This window comes from Macaca thibetana, chromosome 1 (genome assembly GCF_024542745.1).
Source record: "Macaca thibetana thibetana isolate TM-01 chromosome 1, ASM2454274v1, whole genome shotgun sequence".
Taxonomy (NCBI): Eukaryota; Metazoa; Chordata; class Mammalia; order Primates; family Cercopithecidae; genus Macaca; species Macaca thibetana.
Window position 1 is genome coordinate 58,521,001 of NC_065578.1, and position 21,699 is coordinate 58,542,699.

At 40.6% G+C, this 21,699-nt stretch overlaps 2 protein-coding genes across 14 annotated transcripts in view; one reads left to right on the forward strand and one right to left on the reverse strand.

Moving 5' to 3' along the window:
• MYSM1 (Myb like, SWIRM and MPN domains 1) overlaps nt 1-21,699 on the reverse strand; it is a 922,196-nt gene that overhangs the window by 653,533 nt on the left and 246,964 nt on the right. The gene's annotated exons all lie outside the window — the stretch shown is intronic.
• The window catches only part of FGGY (FGGY carbohydrate kinase domain containing), a 468,393-nt gene that overhangs the window by 35,220 nt on the left and 411,474 nt on the right, over nt 1-21,699 (forward strand). For 7 of the 13 annotated variants that reach the window (XM_050804094.1, XM_050804057.1, XM_050804114.1 and 4 more), the window contains exon 2: nt 19,223-19,437. In XM_050804094.1, coding sequence (XP_050660051.1) covers nt 19,237-19,437 — 201 coding nt within the window. In that variant the 5' untranslated portion in view covers nt 19,223-19,236. The other 6 variants (XM_050804084.1, XM_050804075.1, XM_050804067.1 and 3 more) reach the window with 6 other exon arrangements.

Consider the following 21,699-nt stretch of genomic DNA (forward strand, 5'->3'; position numbering starts at 1 on the left):
AAGTTTAACCGAATCTTATTAAATAAGTTTTAAAAAATCCATTCACAATTCCAACAACAACAACCAAAAAAACCAAAAAAAACCCCTGTTTAGTAGGTTTCACTAGTGAAGCCATCAGAGCACGGAGTTGTTGTTTTGGGGGCAGGAGGCTAAATACAAAGTCGTTTGATTACATAGATATAGGACTGTTCAGGTTATCCATTTCCTTTCCCCCCAGCTTTACTGAGGTATGATTGATGAGTAAAAATTATACATACTCAAGATGTGCAACGCAATTTGATATACATTATGAAACGATTACCACAAGCAAGCTAATTATATCCATCACCTCATGTAGTTACTCTTTTTTTTGTGTGGTGAGAACACTTAAGATTTACTCTCTTAGCACATTTAAAGTATACAGTAAATTATCAACTGTAATCACTATGTAGTACATTAGATCTCTAGAAATTTTTCCAATAACTGAAAGTTTGTTAGAAACTTCTCCCCATTTCCTCAGTCCCTGGTAACTGTCATTCTCCTCTCTGTTTTTATGAGTTGACTTAGATTCTACATATAAGGGATATCATGCAGTGTTTCTTTCTGTTCTTGGCTTATTTCACTTAGGATGTTGTACTCCAAGTTCATCCGTGTTTTGGAAAACGGCAGGAATCTTTTTTGAGGCAGAATAATATTCCATTGCATATATATGTATGACATTTTCATTATCCATTCACCCATCTATGGACATTAAAGTTGTTTTCATATCTTAGTTATTGTGAGTAATGCTGCAATGAACATGGGAGTACAGCTATAACACTAAGTAGTGATTTCATTTCTTTGGGATATATATCCAGAAGTAAGATTACTGTATCATATGGTAGTTCTATTTTTGTTATTTTGAGGAACTTCTGTACTTTTTGCCGTAATGGCTGCACCAATTTACATTCCCACCAACAGTGTACAACGATTCCCTTTTCTCCATATTCTCATCAATACTTATTCTTTGACTTTTGATAATAGCTATCATAATAGGTGTGAAGTGATTTCTCATTGTGCTTTTGATTTATACTTTGCTGATGATTAGTCATGGGTGAGCATGTTTTCATATACCTATTAGGCATTTATATGTCATCTTTGGGAAAATGTCTATTCAAATTCTTTGCCCATTAAAAGAAATCAAGTTACTTATTTTGAGTTGTATACATTTTAAAAAATATATTTTGGATTTTAAGCCCTTGTTGGGATATATGATTTGTAAATATTTTCTCTTTTAGAGGTTGCTTTTTCATGTTCTCGATTGTTTCCTTTACTGTGCAGAAACTTTGATGTAGCCTCACTTGTTTATTTTTGCTTTTATTGCTCATGGTTTTGATGTCATATCCAAAAAATCATTGCCAAGATCAATGTCGAGGAGTTTTTTGTCTGTTTTCTTCTATGAGTTTTAAGGTTCCAGGTCTTAGGTTTACATCTGTAATCCATTTTGAGTTGATTTTTGTGTATAGTATAAGGGTTCAATTTCATTCTTTCGCATGTGACTATCCAGTTTTTCCAACACCACTTATTGAAGAGACTTCCCTTTCCCCATTGTGCATTTTTGTTGCTTTTGTCAAAGAGTAGTTGATTGTATGTGAGTAGTTTATTTCTGGGTTTTCTATTGGTTCCATTAGTGTATATGTCTCTTTTTATTCCAGCGCCATATTGTTATGATTTTATGACTTTGTAATATAATTTGAAATTGGGAAGTGTGATGTCTCCAGCTTTGTTCTTCATTCCCAAGATTGCTTTAGCTATTTGGAGTTTTTTATGGTTCCATATGAATTTTAGGATTGTTTTTCTCTATTTTTTTTGAAAAATGCCAGTGGTATTTTGATAGGAATTACTTTGAATCTGCAGATCACTTTGGGTAGTATGGTTATTTTAGCAATATTATTTCTACCAATCCATGAACGTGGATATCTTTCCGTTTATTTGTGTCTTCTTCAGTTTCTTTCATCATAGGTTTACAGTTTTCAATAGACAGATCTTTCACCTCGTTGGTAAGTTTTTTCCTATTTTTTCCTTTTCGATGCCCTTTTAGGTGGGATTGTTAGTTTCTTTTTGGCATAGTTCATTGTTAGTGAATAGAAATGCAGCTGATTTTTGTATGTTGATTTTGTATTCTGCAGCTTTATTGAATTAATTTATTAGTTCTAGCAGTTTTTTTGGAGTCTTTGGGTGGTTTTCTATATATAACATCATGTCATCTGTAAACAGACAATTTTATGCCTTCCTTTCCAATTTGGATGCCTTTCATTTATTTTTCTTGTGTAGTTGCTCTAGCTAGGACTTCCAATGCTGTGCTGAATAGTAGTGGTAAGAGTGGGCATTCTCTCTTGTTCCTGATCTTAAAGGAAAAGCTTTCAGCTTTTTAATGTTGAGTATCATATTGGCTTTGGGCTTGTCATATATGGTCTGTATAATGTTGAGGTGGATTCCTTCTATATCTAATTTGTTGATATTTTTTATTGTGAAAGTATGTTGAATTTTGTCAAATGTTTTTGCAGAATCTATTGAGATACAGTATTTTTATCCTTTGTTCCGTGAATGTAGTGTATCACATTTATTGATTTGCATATGTTGAGTCATCCTTGCATTACAAGGATAGTTGTAATGCAATTGTAATCAATTCACTTGATTATGGTGAATGATCTTTTTAATGTGCTGTTGAATTGGGTTTGCTAGTATTTTATTGGGGATTTTTGCATCTGTGTTCATTGTGGATATTGGCCTGTGATTATCTTTTCTCATAATGTCCTTGTCTAGCTTTAGTTTAAGGGTAATGGTAATGCTGGCCTCATAAAATGAGTTTGGAAGTATTCCTTCCTCTTTAATTTTTTGTAAGAGTTCAAGAAGAATTATATTAATTCTTTAAATGTTTGGTAGAATTTATACTCTACCCAATTCCCTGTGAGTTATAGGGCTTTCTACTCTGGCTGTTATGAATAGAACTCTTCCTGGCCTTATGTGAAGCCCACTGATTTGTTCACTCTAATCCTTTTTGGTGCTTCTGCCTCAGATTGTTTTCACATATGGATGCATTAGTATGGATGATTAGTACTCTCCTGAATACTTGGGGAGTACCTTTGCAATTCTCTGGAATTCTTCTCTGCAGCTGTCTCCTCTCTTGCCCAAGATTCTAGCCTTTTTGTTCGCCACAGACTTTCGGCGCTGTCTCCTCAACTCAGGGAGACTGCTGGGCTTGGCCTGTGTTTGTCCTTCTTGTGCCACCATCTGCAGACATTTCCCAGGGATTAAACTTGAACCATTGAAGGACTTATTTCATTTTTTCCCATCTCTGTGTTATTACTCTGTTGCCTCATGTCCAGTGTCATGAGAATCTTCGTTTTCTATTTTTTCCCCCATTGTTTTAAGCTGGGAGGTAAATATGGTTCCTGTTAATGCATCTTGGCTGAAATTGGAAGCATTCAACTAGAATTTTTGAGGAAAATGTAAAGAAAGGACTATTTGAAGATGTGAGGAAGGGATTTTTGAGGTACTCAGGTACCAATAATAAAGGGGAACTTTTACCACTTCAGGGTGCTAAGAGCATGGTGAAGGAAGTATATCAGAGGGAAAAACATAAGATATACCTAAATTAGGATAATTTTCAATAAAAGAACTATTGAGTAAAGTGAGGGCAGCCTGAATGCCTGAACAAGAAGACTGTTACATCCTTAGACCCAAAAGGGTGAGGGAAGGACTGGTTACCAGAACCCAAAAGGAGAAATCGTGTGGAGAAGGCTGCCTGGAGAGGTATTTTAGCCCAAAAGAAGCAGCTGGCCTGGGCCAACTCTATGAGAAAGGAGGCCTGACCTTACTCTCCTCCTTCCTTTGAGGCTTCAGCTAGAGCTCTCCATTGCTCAAACCCCACTAAAAGACAGAGGATTAGAGAGTCTTGGAGATCCAGACTATTGTCCCCAGGACAGATAGCAGGGAGAGAAGGTGGAGAATGGATATGTAGTCGGGGAGGAATATACAGTGACGTGTATAGAGTGGGCTTAGGAAGGATAGGAAAACCAAATAAAAATTGTTCAGGCTAAATATATTACCAGTCCCTTAACCATCTAGATTTGGGGCTGAGCTACACTGAAATCCATTGCAGACTAGGCTGGAGAGCTGAGTAGCTTGGATTCTGCTGAACAGGCTATGGGAGAGAGATTAAGAAAGGACTCGGTTACTGACTGGATATTGCAAGACAAAAATTGAGAAGAAGACAAAGTCTTTAAAATGAAGAATGAGGCCAAACATGGTGGCTCATGCCTGTAATCTCAGAACTTTGGGAGGCCGAGGTGGGAGGATAGCTTGAGCCCAGGAATTCGAGACGATCCTGGTCAACATGGCAAAACCCCATTTCTATAAAAAATTTAAAATTACTGTGTCATGATGGTGCATATCTGTAGTCCCAGCTACTCGTGAGGCTGAGGTGGGAGAATCGCTTGAGCCCAGGAGGCTGAGGCTACAATGAGCTATAATTACATCACTGCACTCTGGCCTGGGTGGTAGAGTGAGACCCTGTCTCAAAAATAAATAAATAAATAAATAAAATAAATAAAATAAATAGTGACTTAGACGGATCAAACTCAATCTAGTTAACCAAATGTTGGGATTGTAGAATTATGTGGCAACTTTGACATTTGAATAAGGCTATTTTCAGGATCTTTAAAAAATTGTCATGTGACATAGTAGAAAGAGCATAGGGTTGAAATCCTTCTCTGTTATTCACTGACTCTTTGACCTGCCAGGTGACCTAACTGCTCAGAACCTTGGTTTCCCATCTAAAAGTTGCAGAAAAGATTAGCAAGGCCATCTAATAAGTCACTGGCACCACATCTTGCACAGAGTAAATGTTCATAAGAAATTTATTGATGTAAGATGAGGGTTGGCTCAAAATATAAGTATGTCTAAGAAATATTTGGATTCATATGAAGGTACATATTGATAAAACACAGATAACACTAATTCTAGTGAACCCTTAAGGGAAGAATAGTGTATTTGACAAGGATTACCTCAGAGTTCCCCTTCAAAGACAATTTGTGAAGATGCCCCAGCTCCCTTTGCCTTCTCCCTTAAAGAGCAGATTATTTTTTATGTTAGTGTCATAGATAGTTTGTTCCTATCAAGAACAACTTATCCTTGTCAGAGTTTGGATGCTGGGCTGGATGGGCCAGTGATATGTCCCAGCATGTGTTGCATCCATGGGGCCTCCAGAAAGGTAGAGGGAAAAGGAAGACTTCCCATGTGCTTACCATGTGCAGCTAGCCCAGCTTACCTCATCTCCATGCAGTGTCATGTGGAAACATGGGTAACTGAAGATCATTCTAATTAAATATGGTTAGTGCCTCTTAATGCTGCTGCTTCTCTTTTTCTTTTATTTCTCTTAATGCTGCTGCTTCTCTTTTCTCCATGTCATAGAGGAAAGTTACAGGAACTGAAAATGTATAGCATGGAGAAAAGAAGATCCAGTAGGAGGTCATCAGAGTCATCTTAAAAGATTTGGAAGGGTAGCCCACGTATAAGGGTAAAAAAGGCAGTTTGGATGATCCTTTGGGATAAAAATTAGGACTAGAGGGTAGAAGCTATGCCAAGCACAGTTCAGCTCAATACAGAGAAGGTCTTCCTTCCTATTACTGTAATAGCTGCTCATTGAGAACATTCAGACAGCCCAGAGAGGGAAAGGTAAATGGCCTCGAAACCTCCACTGTATTTCTTTTTGCTGGATGTCATTGCAGTAAGCAGGTTTTGTGTGTCTTTCCTGAAATCTTTTATGATAGGTCTTTATACAGTACAGTGGTTCTCAAACTCTAGCATCCATCAGGATCACCTGGAGGCCTTTTTAAAGCACAGACTGCTGAACCCCACTGCAGTGTTTCTGAGTCGTTGAAGCTGGAAGGGGGCCTGACTTTGAATTTCTACCAAGTTCCCTGGTGATACTAATGCTGCTGCACTTCTAGAGACCACCAATGGCCCTGTTAAAATTTGAGAAAATAAAACTTTGAGAACCACTGTATTGCATGAAGAAAATAGAGCTTTTGCTCTATTCTTTATCAAAAAATAATACCAGTGGAGTCATACTGTACCATCTAAGAACTTGCTTTTTTAGTTAATAATATATAATTAGCAGCTTTCTTTTTTCTCATTCTTTTTAACAACTACTGATGTATCAATTTTGGAAAGTCCCCTATTAATAATCATTTAATTTCCTTCTAGGGTGTTCGGGGATATGTTCTTGCATTTACATAAAAAGGCTGTGGTGGATGTTTTTGTGTATCTTTTTGGTGAGCCAGTGCATACATTCTTAGAAGATAAATTCTTAGAAGTTAAACTGTTGGGTAAAATACTTGATTTTAAAAGTGGACAGATAGTACTAAATTATTCTATCAAAGGTGGAATCACTTTTCTACGAAAAGTGTATGAAACTGCCTGTTTCTCCACACTTTTGCCAAGTGGGTATTATCAAAATTTTCAATTTCCTATTTGTTAGATGTAAATTTATATCTTAGTGTTGTTTTGATTTATATTCCTGCACTATTTGTGAGTTGAAAGATTCCTATGTATTTATTTTTCTGTGAACTGTAAGTTTGTATTCTTTGCATTACAGGTAGAAGGAACAGTATGAACAAAAGCGCCAAGCCTTCCTTTGAATAGTTTCTAGTAGTTTTGTAGCACTGAAGTATGAAGGTTGAGGTTAGGGAGAGAGGCCGGGAGCTAAGGTAAGTGAGGCAGGCAGGAGCCTGAGCTTAGAGGTCCTTGTGGGGCAAATAAAGATACTGGGCTTTATTTCGGGCAGAAGAAGCATTGGTGCTGTTTAACCTTGTACTTTAGCTAGTGATACTTTTGACAGAGACATGTTTGTGGAATGGTCAAGTCTAATGTTTAATCTTCAAATAATTCATTCTTTAGGCCTTTCACCTTCGGCCTTAAAGCTACAAGACCAGGGCCAAGCCTGGTGGCTCATGCCTGTAATCCCAGCACTTTGGGAGGCCACGATAGGCAGATCACTTAAGGCTAGGAGTTCGAGACCATTCTGGGCAACGTGGCAAAACCCTGTCTCTACTAAAAATACAAAAACAAATTAGCTGGGTGTGGTGGTATGTGCCTGCAATCCCAGCTAGTTGGGAGCCTGAGGCAAGAGAATTGCTTGAAACCGGAGAGGCAGAGGCTACAGTGAGTGGAGATTTCACTACTGCACTCCAGCATGGGTGACAGAGTGAGAAAAAAATAAAAAAGCTACCAGACCAGTCTTCATAAACAGGTAGACATAAGAATGGGCCAAAGACTTCAACCCATCTGTGGCTTGGCATTGTCTCTGAGGAGGGAATTTTGCATGATCACATGGAGAATGGATTTTGTTGCTTTACCTGATACTGTCCTCACCTCCTCCTGAATTTGCTGAGATCTTGCAGCAGTCAGGAACATTGGTGGGTTCTTTTGTTGTTTTAATTTGAGTGACTTTCTGGGAAAAACTGTGGATTTCAGCCAATATGCTAATGATAATAGCATTGCTTTGAGGGTCTGGTTCTGTAGAAAATCATTTCCTAGTTAATTATGTCAGCAAATCAACAGAAACCTCTTGAAGAAGAAAGCAATGACAGGAGAAACTGTATGTATATGTTTAAATTATTCAGAACTCAAAGAGAGGTCAGGAATTCACATTTCAAAAGGAAGAATCTGTGTAAGAAGAAATCACTAAATTTGCATATCATTTCCCCATTATGGGCCTAGTTTTGTAATTGGCATATGAGGGATTAAAATGAAATAATTCTGCATTTAGAATTAGGAAATGAGTCCCCCCCCCCCCCCCCCCCCCCGCTATCTCCCTTTCTGTCTCCAGGGTCCTGGCACAGGAGTAAGAAACTATCACATTTAAATGTCTGCATTTAGGGAACTTGGGGTGTCCATTGGGTTTGTAGAAGATGGACTGACTCTGTTTATCCGCTTGTTGGGTGGACCCTCTCTCCATCGTCCTTCTCTCCTCAGTGTGTGTTCCTATTTAAATGGGGTCCCCTGCTTGGGAGGGAGGCTGCTCCAAAGAGGAACATGGTGCTTCAGCCACAAGCCACATAGAAGGCTTGCTCATAATGCTGCTAGAACTCTGCAGAGGAAGAAAGTTTTTTTATGGTCTTTTTATTTTAAAAGATATTTGACTATTTTATATATTCATAATCCTCTTCTCCACAACCCAGTAATTCCACTTATTACTACATTACAATGCATTGTACTCATACAAGGAAGGTAGGGGGCAGAGCATTTTCACTTAATATCTAATGTTTTCCACAGTAGGATTTATCGTGACATCAGGTAGTCTGTATTAACTGGATCATGGAGAAGGCATTTCTAATGATCATCTGAGAAGGCTTTACAGGATAAACAGATTTGAAACTTCATTCTCTGTGTGCCTAGGACACAGGCAGCTTGGTTAGTGTGGAAAGCCAAGTCATTTCAGGGATGGTAGAAAGAGTTCAACTCTGGCTGATAACAAACCTGAACATTTTTTTTTTTTTTTTTAAAGATTCTTGTTTTTTCAATATTGTACTTTAAGTTCCAGGATACATGTGCAGAACCTGCAGGTTTGTTACATAGGTATACATGTGCCATGGTGATTTGCTGCACCTATTGACCGGTCCTCTAAGTTCCCTCCCCTCGTCCCCCCACCCCCCAAAAGGCCCTATTGTGTGTTGTTCCCCACCCTGTGTCCATGTGATCTCATTGTTCAGCTCTCACGAGTAAGAACATACAGTGTTTGGTTTTCTGTTCCTGTGTTAGTTTGCTGAGGATGATGGCTTCCAGCTTCATTCATGTCCCCGTGAAGGACATGATCTCATTCCTTTTTGTGGCTGCATAGTATTCCATGGTATATATGTACCACATTTTCTTTATCCAGTCTATCATTGATAGGTATTTGGGTTGGTTCTATGACTTTGCTTTTGTAAACAGTTCTGCAATAAACATACGGCATGTGTCTTTATAGTCGAATAATTTATATTCTTTTGGGTATATACCCAGTAATGGGATTGCTGGGTCAAGTGGTATTTCTGGTTCCAGATCCTTGAGGAATCGCCATCCTGTCTTCCACAATGGTTGAACTAATTTGTATTCCCACTGACAGTGTAAAAGCATTCCTGTTTCTCCACAGCCTCGCCAGCATCTATTGTTTCTTGACTTTTTAATAATCACCATTCTGACTGGCATGAGATAGTATCTCATCGTGTTTTTGATTTGCATTTCTCTAATCATCAGTGATGTTGAGCTTTTACAAATACGTTCGTTGGCTGCATAAATGGTCTTCTTTTGAGAAGTGTCTGTTTATATCCTTTGCCCACTTTTTGATGGGATTGTTTGTTTTTGTCTTGCAAATTTGTTTAAGTTCCTTGTAAATTCTGGATATTAGTTCTTTGTCAGATGGGTAGATTGCAAAAATTTTCTCCTGTTCTGTAGGTTGCCTGTTCACTCTGCTGATAGTTTCTTTTGCTCTACAGAAACTCTTTAGTTTAATTAGATCCCATCTGTCAATTTTCTCATTTTTTGCAATTGCTTTTGGCAAACCTGTACTTTAATATGGCTTTGTCCTTCTATTGGCTTTGTGACTATCAACAGGATATTGACTCTTTTAGCATTTCAGTTTCCTCATGTAGATGGGAGAAACAACATATATTTTGGTAGGTGTTATAAATGTGGGTTCTCCTCTCCTTTTCTCTGTAAAGGGAATGGCTTGGTATGGCAACACAGGAAGACATTATAAAGAAGTAAATGTACTTTATTGGAACACAAGGTTGAACAGAACCCTTGGGAGGGAGTAAGCAGTGTTTTATGGAAGATGGTATGGGAGATCTGAAGTTTCATTTCTTTAAGGGGATGTTTGTTGGTGGAGTTTGGGGATGTCATTTGATGAGTCAGATTTTTCATCCATGGTATCTTTAGGACTTGTTTTGTGCATTTGGCTTCAGCCAAGTTTGGATTTTATGTTTCCCTTGTGACTGCTGTTGGGCATTACCTGTGTGACTCTTGGAAGGTGATGGTTTCTGGCCACCATTGAAGACGGTTCACCATCCAAAACTGGCTCAGTTTGGATTCTTGTGGCTACCACATTGTGAGGCACACATGGGGATTTGGTAGGTTCTGTCTTTTCTGCCTTTTGGAATCCAACTTTAAATTTAAAAAGATAGCCAACTTTTCTACTGTCTTTCTGATTTAATACCATGTCCCTCTTCCAATCACCTCTTGTTAGTCTTTAAAAATGGGCTCAGTAAAGAGCATAAGGATTCCCAAAATCCTGAAAAATACTGAGTTTCTGACCTCGTTGGTCAGAACTGTTGGAACAGTAATGAAAGCAGTAAACTGGTACCTCCATTAACTCACTAACTTCTCTTCATTCTACAGAAAAAGGTGGAGTTGGTATGGGATGCCTCGTTCCTGAAGTATGGATGATCAGAATTCTGGTGGCAGCATGAAGCCACTTTACCACTATATGCAGTTTTACTAGGTGCATTAGGTTTTGCTTGATGTATATAAATGAGGAATAACTTGAGTCATCACCATTTGATTTTCAAAATTCAGGTCTTTACATTAATCTTAGTATATTCAGGCTGCTATGAAAAAATACCATAAAAGTAGGGGCTAATTTGCAACATTTATTTCTTACAGTTCTGGAGGCTGGGAAGTTTAAGATCAAGGCAGTGGCAGATTTGGTATCTGGTGAGGACTGTCTTCTGGGTTGCAGACTGCTGACTTGTTGCTGTGTCCTCACACGGTAGAAGGGGTAAGAGTCTTCCTTGGGCCTCTTTTATGAGGACACTAATCCTGCTCATGAGGGTTCCTTTCTCATGACCTCATCATCTCCCAAAGGTCTCACTTTTTAATACCATCACCTTAGGGGTTAGGTTTCAACACATACATTTTTGGAGGACACAAGCATTCAGACCGTAACATTAGACTGTCAGTTTGTTAAAATTAGAGATAATGTATTTTTCAGCCTCTTATTCCTAGCATCCTGGCATAGTGAAAGCACTTAATATTTGTTTGTTTGCTGGAAATCAAGCTTGTTAGATGTGGCGAGAATGACTAGGTATAGGTAACACATATTAAAAGATGTGGGTGTCAGCAATTGCAAAAATCTGAAAACAACCCAAATGCCCATCAATCAGTGAGTAAAGAAACTATGATACACACACACACACACGATGGAATACTACTCAGCCATAAAAAGGAATGAATTAATGGCATTCTCAGCAACCTGGATAGGATTGGAGACTATTATTCTAAGTGAAGTAACTTAGGAATGGAAAACCAAACATTGTATGTTCTCACTCATAAGTGGGAGCTAAGCTATGAGGATGCAAAGGCGTAAAAATGACACAATGGACACTGGGGACTCAGTGGGAAAGAGTGGGAAGGGAGTGAGGGATAAAAGACTACAAAGTTCATTTTATACTGCTTGGGTGAGGAGTTCACCCAGATCTCACATATCACCACTAAAGAACTTACTCTTGTAACCAAACACCACCTGTTCCCCAAAAACCTAAGGAAAAAAAAAAAAAAAATATATATATATATATATATATTTGTTTATTTTTTTCGAGACGAAGTCTTGCTCTGTTGCCCAGGCTGGAGTGCAGTGGCGCGCTCTCGGCTCAGTGCAAGCTCCACCTCCTGGGTTCACGCCATTCTCCTGCCTCAGCCTCCCGAGTAGCTGGGACTACGGGTGCCCGCCACCCTGCCCAGCTAATTTTTTGTATTTTTGGTAGAGATGGAGTTTCACCATGTTAGCCAGGACTGTCTTGATCTCCTGACCTCGTGATCTGCCCACCTCGGCCTCCCAAAGTGCTGGGATTATAAGCGTGAGCCACCGCGCCCAGCCTAATAAATCGTTATTTTAAAAAGATGTGGTTTTCAGGAGGTGATTCAGTGTTGGAAGTGAAGGTTGATTTGAGGCCCACACTTTGAGTAAGAAGGCTGTAGAGTGTCTTTGGTGATGCTATACTATTACACCCAAATTTTCCTTCTGGCCTCACAGTGCCATTGATTCTTGTTATAAAGGAATTGCCTTTTAAAGGGCGCTCTGTGCTCATTATTTCCTTTAATCTTCACAACAACCCCTTGGAGTAGTTGTATAGAATTCATGAGTCTCATACCTGTGAAGAGAGACATCAGTGAAGAGACTTGCCCCAAGTCAGTCAGTGGTAGACACAGATGGGACAAGCATCAGGTTTCCTATTCTGAATTGAATATGGTGACCCTGATATTGAAGATTTATTTTTTAGTGTTGTGGAGAAGAATTGCCTTCATTTCTCCCAAATGCAGTGACTATTTGTTATTCCATTCATCAGCTCCTTATTGAGTACCTAATACATATTGAATTTATTTGTGTATGTACGCACTGGGGATACAGAGGTGGATAAGATAGACCCAGCTTGTGTCCTCAGTTGTCAAGACACAGTCTTGCATTGCTTAGCAGGATGACTTCTGCACTCCTTGTTGGAGCTTCTTTTGAGAACTTCTGGGCCCAGAGATTGTGTGTGATGTTGTTTTCTCATGTTCTATGATGTCTGGGATCTTCAGAGCCTGTTAGCCAGCTGGCTCCAGGAACCTACATGTCATGGGTCCCTCATGTGAACTTCTTTGTGCTGGGGGTCTTGAGGTCTTTCCAGTTGGTGACAGGAAACATTCCAGGTGTGAGTGGCTGACCCTCAGAATAGAGAAAGGGTTTTGTTGGTTTGTGTTTTGTTTATTTGGATTTACATCTGGGTCTCTTAGAACTGACATTTTCATAATCTGTTCCTTCTCTGCATTATGTTAATAGACTTTTCTGGGGCAGGAGGAATTTAGTGGATGTCATTTGTTAGCCAAGGTATATGTGTGCTGTTTTTTTTCTTCTTCCCTCCTCCCATCAATCAAGGGATTTCTTAGTTTCTTATCTGTGAATCACTCAGGCTTCTACTTACTGCCAGTTCAGTTTCCTCCTTGCCCATCCTCCCTTCTCTTTTCTCCTCTCCTTCCCCCATTTCCCTTCTTTCCCTCTCCCCACCACACTTTCCTTTCCCCCTCTTCCTTTTCCTCAGATTCTTTTGAATTTTTCTTGATCTGCAACAAGCCAGGTCCTTTGTTAGGCATTAGTGTTAGACATCAGTGATGAATAAAAGGTTGTTCTGCTCTTCCAGGAGCTAGATAAGGGCCTGGTTCAGCTTCTTAGTATTCAGGGAATGGATTCCCCGCTTACTCCCTTCCTTCCTTCGGATGCCACAAAATGAACACTTGACTGAAAATATGCTTATACTCCTTTTTACAGACTATGCCAAGCCACAGGTATGTCTAGATGAAAAACGTGTTGGGCCATTGCTACAGGCTCTAAAAGTTTGGGGAACCGTGGAAGTGTTTGGGTTTCTTTTGAGCCAGTCTTGGCAACCTTAAAACTTTTAGAAATGGCTCCCCTTAGAGTGAAAGGCTGAAAAAGAACCGAAGAGGAGGCCCTAAGAAATTTTCATGTTTAGAGGTAAAGTTTTGGTTAGCAAGCTGTTCTTTTCTTCCTGGGTATTGTTGGTAGAGCCCAGAGAACCAACATTTTTGCCAAATCATCTCTTTCCTTCTCATTTCAAATTTTCCCACCGTCTTACAGCATGTGAGAATTGTTGAAAGTAGTATTCAGTCCTTTCTGTTAAGAAGACTGAGGTGGGCAAGCTAAACTCATTGTTCATCTTTTTCCTTCCCAATCTTAGCAAATCCCTCATTGCAGTATAACTAACTAAATAAATTGCACAGGACTTGTATACATCAACTCCCAGCAAAGTCCAAAGATCAAAGTTGAAAGAGGATACTGAATTCCTTCCCAGATTTCTGGGACACTGCTTCTGTGGACTGTCACCAAATAGATCCTGGAGGAGTGGACCCTTAAGAAATAGGGTAAGCTCATTCACTCCTGGGAGATTGTCTTCCTAGGCAGCAATCTTAATGCTCTTAGATGCTTCAGAGGGAAAGAAGGAGAAAAGTATAAAAGAACAATCCCCACATGATCGGTTTTTAGCTGAGTATTTGTAGCTTGTACCCCCTTCTTAGGATTGCTAAAATCCGTTTGCAAAGGACAGCCCTCTATTTCCAGGTCCCCTTTTCCTTTTTTCACACTGCATTTGAGCAGTTTGCACGTTTGTTGAAGAATAAGCCACAAAGTCTGTGGTTTCCTGTGGCACATTTCTAACAATATTTATACAGGCTATTATTTAATGAACTGTATAAATATTTATACAGAACAGTCTTTTGATCATAAATAGGGGCTAAAAGTCAGTCCTGTCCATGCTGGGGACTTGGACAGGAGGCTGTTTCTGTGCTTTGAAACGTCTTGTAGACTGAGAAGTTTAGATATGTCCCAGGACTTGTGCGCAGCACAGCTTGAATTTCTGTTATTTTTCTTTCTCTTGGCCGTCCACAGTCCATGCCCTCATTTCTTTCCGCCTGACCACCCTCCCCATATCCCTAACAGCTGTTTTTCTTTTCAGAGTGTTTATCTTTGCCTCAAAAGAATGAAATGAAACCCCAGTTCCGACTCTCACCATTCATAATGCGGGCTTTGGAGTCACATTGACTTAGCCTCAAACCCCAGCCCCTCTGCTTCTGTGCCATGCAACTTTAAACAGCTTCCTGTCTGAGAACGTCACTTTCCTTAGTTGGGAAATGGGGTTCATACTGCCTACCTCACAGGGTTGCTATAGGATTAAATGAAATCATGGAGTCACATGGTGATCTACAGCTCAGAGCTCAATAGGTATTTCTTGCTGCATTTGTTGTTCTTATTGAAGAAGTAATCAAAGGGTTTGGCTTTCATTTTTAGTTGGATGTTGTGGAAGGAGCCCTAAACTTGCGGTAAGAGACTGTGATTCAAATCCTGATGCCATTTACTGTTTGTGTCACTTTGGGCAAATTACTCCACCCTGCTGAGGTATAATGAAGTGGTGATAGGTTTACCAAGCTGATTGGGTTTCAGTGAATGAGATTAACATTGTATGGGAATGAGGGACACGATGAGGATCCTTATCCTTTTTTTCTTTACAAACTAGAAAAAGGAATATTGTTTTCCACTTTGCAGTTACTTTACTTTTTGAGGCTAAGGGGTACTGGTTGCATAAGATTAGGAGTCCAGGACGCAGCAGATCATATTCGTGACCCAGGAACAAAGGGCATAGAGGGGGAAGATCAGGGGACCTGTGATGCAGAAAGTCCTCTGCTGCAGCTCACAGGTCGAATTTCAGGGAAGCTGCCCAAGGGGTTGAACGTCCCTGCTTTCAGGTTCCAGGTATGGAAATAATCATAGAGATCAGTTAGAACTATAATAATGGGAAAAGTGGTGAACCCGAAATATTTAAGTAGGATCTATTTCATAGGAAAACATGAACTGGGTGATGTGTGTGAATGACGCTGGGACAGTTTGAGTCTTTCTTGCATGGTGCCTTGATAATGTGTTATAGAAATCCATAGTTTGCTGGAAGCAGGCCACCTGGTATTATGGAAGGGTCAGTCTCTGAAGATGAATAGCCTGGGTTCTGAGTCAGCCAACCTTAGGCACAATAGGCAGAGGCCCCCAGCAGAGTCCTTGACAAATGGGCATTTAGTAAATAGAGGAATAGCAGGAGGCAGTGGAGCATCCTGAGAAAGGTTAGGGCTGATGGAACCAGAGGGAATGGATTACTATCCATTGTATTACTGCCTAGTAATATGACTACCTGTCTAGGACTCATTTTCCTCCTCAGTAAAATGGGAGTGATCATAGTTGCTGTCTTCAAGAATTGTGGTCAGGCATTGTAATCAAGCTGCTTAGCAGAATGTCAGATACATGGTAAACATGGTATCTTTTTTTTATTTCCCCAGTGATGAATTTTAAAGACATCTATTCACTGATTTACAAGGACTTACTGAGCTCCTGCTGTATGCCAGGCACTGGGCTTATAGCTGTGACACAGGCGGCAGCTGGAATTAACTGTAATCATATACCTCCATTCTCCATGTAAAGGGGGCTCTTGTGAAGGGTGGGTTCCTTCCAGAAACCAGAACTGGAGCAAGTCCAGGGCCAACTGTAGAGTGGAAATCTGCCTCTTTGCATTTTACTGGAAAGGAATCAGGATGTGGGTAGGGTGGTAAGATGATGTATTTTCTCATATTACTCTCTTCATCAGAGAGGGAGTCAAAAGTGAGGAACCCAAGCCTGAGCACCTGGGCCAGCCCCATGGGGAATCTCTCTTGTCATCAGAGCTGGCTGGAGTAGAGACAAGCCTGGATGCTGGCTGGCCAGGTCTGTGTAAGCCAGGGTGTTGCATAGATTTTTCATTTCCTGTTTATTTCTTTGTTTCTTCCTAAGTGTTTACAGTAGTCTTGCAAAGGTCTAGCCAAGGGCAAGGAGTTGTTAGCATGCTAGGATCAGTGTTAAGGAGCAGCACCCCTGGGGGCCTTTGCAGTAGAGACAGTGGGAAGCCAAGAGAGGGGATTCCAAGTAAAGTAAGCAGCTGTGAGAGGTTGGTGGAGAGGGAAGGTAGAGTGGCTAGCTTCAGTCTTCTTCCTGTTTGCAGGTAATAAAATTGAGGAAACTCAGCGAAGGCATTGCCCCTATTTTGTCAATCAGTGTATCCTCAGCAGGCTTCCTGGTGTTACTGTCTTCTGCATTTCTTCTGAGTCTCAGATGTCAACGATTGCAAGATGCACCATTATTTCGTATACCATGAAGTAAGAAAGGAAATGATACCAATTAATTGTAACATACCATTGATTGTCAGGTTCGCACTGATTTTAGAGAAGCTAAATATGGAAAAATGAGTGCCGTAGAATGAATAAAATGTGGTTGTCGCCTACAGTAAGTATTTGTGAACTAGAAGAATGAGTCATAAGAGATTAAAATAAGGTAAAACACTAGCACATATAAGTACAAACTTAGAAATTCAAACTATTAAGGCATGGACCTGCTCATCCTTATTTCTGTTGATTCACTGATGTAGTTGTTCATTCAGTAAACATTTACTGAAAACCTATTATGTGCCAGACACTGTGTAAGGAGCTTGGGATGCAGAAATTGATAAGTTCATTTTTTTCAGATTCAGTTAGGAAGACAGACATGGAAAGAAAAATAAAATTGTGATTCCAGAGTGGTAAGTTTTAAAAGAAAGCAGGGACACGATACCATGTTGGCATCCTTTGTATGTATGCAAGGGGAGAAAGGTAAGGAAGCCTTTTCCAAGGAGAGGTGATGGCTGACCTGGGTCTTAAAATATAATTCCGTGGTCACTGGGCAGACAAGGAAAGGAGAGAATTAGAAAGGGATGAGCAAAGGATCGGGGAGGCCTTTAGCAGTTGGGGGCAATTGAGAGCCTATGAGGAGTTTGAGGATGTCTGTAGCCTGGAGTGAGAATGAGCAGGACTGTATTAGGCAGGGCTGGATGGCAGGCAGAGGGAGCCCGTGGAGGGCGTGAGATGCCGAGCTGAGGCTATGGGCTATATCACAGCTCAAAGCTGGTGGTTTTCAGTTGTCCTGAGAGAGGACCTAACAGAGGCACTGCTGGGGAGAAGGGCTGGAGGGTGGGGCAAGGGTGATCTTTGCTTCAGAGCAGCTCTCTTTTTATCTGTTTTGTTTTCTTCAAATAATGGCTTGAAGAGAAGGTATCACTGTTAAATGAATGACGGAATGAATGATTTGAAAACTGGTGCTAATGGTCATATGGAGGTCCCCAAGGGGAATGTAAGCGAGGGAGAGAAGTTGAGGTTACACACCAGTGTGGGTCTGACGAAGCTGTGATGAACGGAGCAAATGTTATTACTGTCGCTTCTCCATTTTATTTTTCACCTGCTCATGAGCCACAAAGCCAAAAGGGTTACAATTCAGTTGGGGAATCATTGCGATTAAGACAGAAACAGTTACTTTTAATGGGTTGTTTTTATTGTTTTATTTGTTGTTTACTGGAATAAATATCTAGGAAGCAGTATACTGAACATCTGCTGGTTGATTTTCTTTTAGAATCTCCACTTTTGACTTGGCTAGGGAAACATTTTCTTTCTGAAGTTGAAGGGTACAGAAGGTTGCCCACGTTGAAATTAGACTCTGGGCGGTGAGACTACCTGGAGCTCACCTGGAGAGTTGTAAGGCTTTCACCTGCTCAGTTGTCTTGGGAGCTTGTTCTTATTCTTTCAAAGGCCAATCTGGAAAATAAAAGCCTCTATGAGATTCCATGTCATGCGGGCTAATCTGACCAAAGGGACTTAGAGCAGCCATGAAGGCCAAGGAATTCCTGAGTGTTCCCTGGTCAGATTTCCTTGTAACTCACAAGGGGTCTGTAAGGAAAACAGATTGTCTAATTAATTCCTGATCTTGTCTCCTCAGGGTTCCTTCCCAATTCCCAGTCACTTCATGACACAGCTGCAATATATTTGCCTCTTCTCCAAACCTATACTGAAAGCTTTTAAGAAACAAAAGAAAGAGCATGAGACTTGGGATTGCACAAATGTGGAACTTTAGGTCCAGGCTGCCCCTGAATGAAGCCGATTAAATTCCTTAACTTCTCATAGACTTGCTTCTTAATCAGTGTAGTGTATATCATTATAATAATGTACATTTACTGTTTAAATTTATGCATAGACCTAGCTAGCATTAAGCAAAAAGTTACTTATCTCTTGGAGTCTCACCTTGGCCACCTGTAACATAGAAATGTAAATAGCCTCAACTTCTGGAGTCATAGTGAGGAGTAGAGGGGACATACACACTTTTCACAGTGCTTGCACATAAGAGGTACTCAGTAGGTAATTGTTGAATGAATGACTGACTAGGAGGACAAGGTTCCTTTTCAGTACCGTGGCTTCTGTCCTTGTTGATTGAAATTCACTGAGAAGAAACTCGTCTGTATTGCCTCCAGATTCTAAGTTCTCCTACCACTCCGTACTTGCCCTTGTAGCACTCATCACAACTTTGCCTAAATAATTATGTATTTAAATGCTTAATGTCTGACTCTCTCTCAAGAATGGAAATGCCATCTCTGAGGCCATATCTGTCCTGTTCACCCACCATGTAGCTCAATGTTTATTAGTATACTGTTAGCGCTAAAAATGTTCGTTGGATGAATAAATAACAAATGGCTACCAGTTAGATAGTGGTACCTCTTTTATTTCTACTTTTGAGATGTTTTGTGACTGTCTTTGCAGATCTACTTGGTCTTCATTTGGTTTTTACGCTTGCTTACTATAGGTGGAGGAACTGCAATGTCTGGTGGAGAACAGAAACCAGAGAGGTACTATGTGGGTGTGGACGTTGGAACAGGCAGTGTCCGCGCAGCTCTGGTGGACCAGAGTGGGGTCCTGTTGGCTTTTGCAGACCAGCCAATTAAGAAGTGGGAGCCCCAGTTCAACCACCACGAGCAGTCCTCTGAGGACATCTGGGCTGCGTGCTGTGTTGTTACAAAGGTATGGGCAAAACTGATGTTCTCTCCTTGTTCATGTTCCTACCTGCTGAGTGTTTGTCCTGTGTCATTCTGGTGCCACAAACTATGTTGGGGTAACTTTAGATGCAGAGGTAAATAGGCCTTGCCCTTCAGGAGCTCACAGTCTACTGGCAGAGACTGATAAACCACTAATATATGGTAAGAGCTGGGAGCAAAGTAACTATAGCTGGAGCTGGGGAAAGAGCTAACCGAAGGGGGCTCAGGGAAGACAGGACAGCTTGAGGTGTGACCACATGTGGAAGAATTCACTGATCACCTTACTACCATTTACCGTGCCTTTAATGTGTGCCAAAGGCTGTGTAAAATGTGTTAAGTTGCACTGTGTAGTTGGATCTTCACATGACCCTATAAAGGTAGTACTATCACTACCCCCATTTTATTGAGGGAGAAATGTAGGCACAGAAAAGTTAGGTAACTTACTCAAGTTCACACAGTACGTAGCAGAGGCTGGACTAGAACAAAGCAGTCTGACTCCAGAGGTGCACTTTTTTTTTTTTTTTTTTTAAATTAAAAAAAAGTTCTGTGGGTTTTTGGGGAACAGGTGGTGTTTGGTTACATAAGTTCTTTAGTGGTGATTTCTGAGATTTTGGTGTACCCATCACCCAAGCAGTGGGCACTGTACCCAATGTGTAGTCTTTCATTCCTCACCACCCCACAACGCTTTCCTCCGCGTCCCCAAAGTCCAATGTATCCTTTTTATACCTTTGCCTCAAAGTTGCACTCTTAATCAGTGGACTCTCCTGCCTTCCAAGTGGACAAATGGGGATGAGAGGAACTGCATTTTGGGCAGAGGGAATAGCATATGCAAAAGCATGGTGGCATGAAAACATGGTGTGTTCTGAGAAAGCAAGGAAGTCAGACTGGAGTGTCTCCCATTGATGCCAGGCATGTGCTCACCTTGAGTGGCCTTGGATTGGATGCAGCCTGCTGGCTTGGGAAGGGAAGCAGTGCTTCACAGTTCTTGTTTGTTTTTAAAGTTTCACTTGACTTTGATTTTATATCTTGGTGATCAGTCATGGCAGAGATCCTTTTGTCTTTTTTTCCATAGGGAAAAATAAAGTCCTGGATTCCTTCTTTCCCCTGTTCCTAGTTTAGTTCCTTAAATATTCATGAAGTGCTTGGTAATTTGCCGATGGACAATTCACCATTCTGTCCCTATTGATCAGTCTGTTTAAACTTTAATGAATTCTGGGCTGCTGTTAGTGGCCCCGGAGAAGAAGGCAGAGGGAGGAGGGAGTGGGTAGGCAGTATCAGAGCATTATACAGGAATGAAAGGGGGATGCATCTTCTCATTTGCCCGTTTAATTTTCCTCTCTTCTCCCCTTCTTTCAGCCCCAATCTGGTAAGAATCTTCGACTCTTTGCACTTGGTCTTCTTTGTTCTTTTAACATACAGCCTTGCTTGCCATTAAGGAAATTATCAAGAAGAAAATATAATCCCCTGATGAAAAGCTACTTTAAAAAAGGTCTGCTCTGAGTACAGCTTGGTTTAATGGTAGATTTTTAATCATCTTCCAGTGGTGGCCAACTTATCATCTGTTTGAGCCCTGTTAGCTGCATAAGTACTGTGGGCATTTGTCGTTAACAATGCTGTTAACACTATAGCAAACCTGAATGAAGCTCTTGGGTCTTAGGCGATTCTCCTCACATGGAGTATGGATATGTGAGCATGTGCCAGAAGCCACGGGATAAGCATGATACATCTATGTGGAATATCATTGCTGCTGTGAGGCTTAAGGAAGGAAGCATTTTTATGTTAGAGAGGTAGTAACACCGTAGGAATGAGAGAGGTAGGCGACCTGTCATAGAGCACAGATTCTGCAGCCAGACTGTCTGGATGGACATCCCACTTACAATGTTTATTAGTCTGTGATCTTGGACAAGTTACCTAATGTTTCCTGCCTCAGTTTCCTTATCTGTAAAATGGAAATGATATTAGTACCTACTTCCGTAGGATTGTTGTGAGGATTAAATGAACTAATGCACATAGAATGTCACAACATTGCCTAGAAACGTGTATTGGTTGTTTCCTATGGTGGTGCTGATGGTGACAGAAAAGAGCAGATTATAGAGGATAATGAATTTCTAAGATAAAATACTGAAAAGTCAAAGTCCACGACGGGAGGCGCTTCTTGGGAATATTCACTCACTCTCCTGGTTAGGGTGCTTTCTATGTAAGACTTTGAGAAACACTGGTCTAGGGCAAAGGGTGGCATAAAACATGT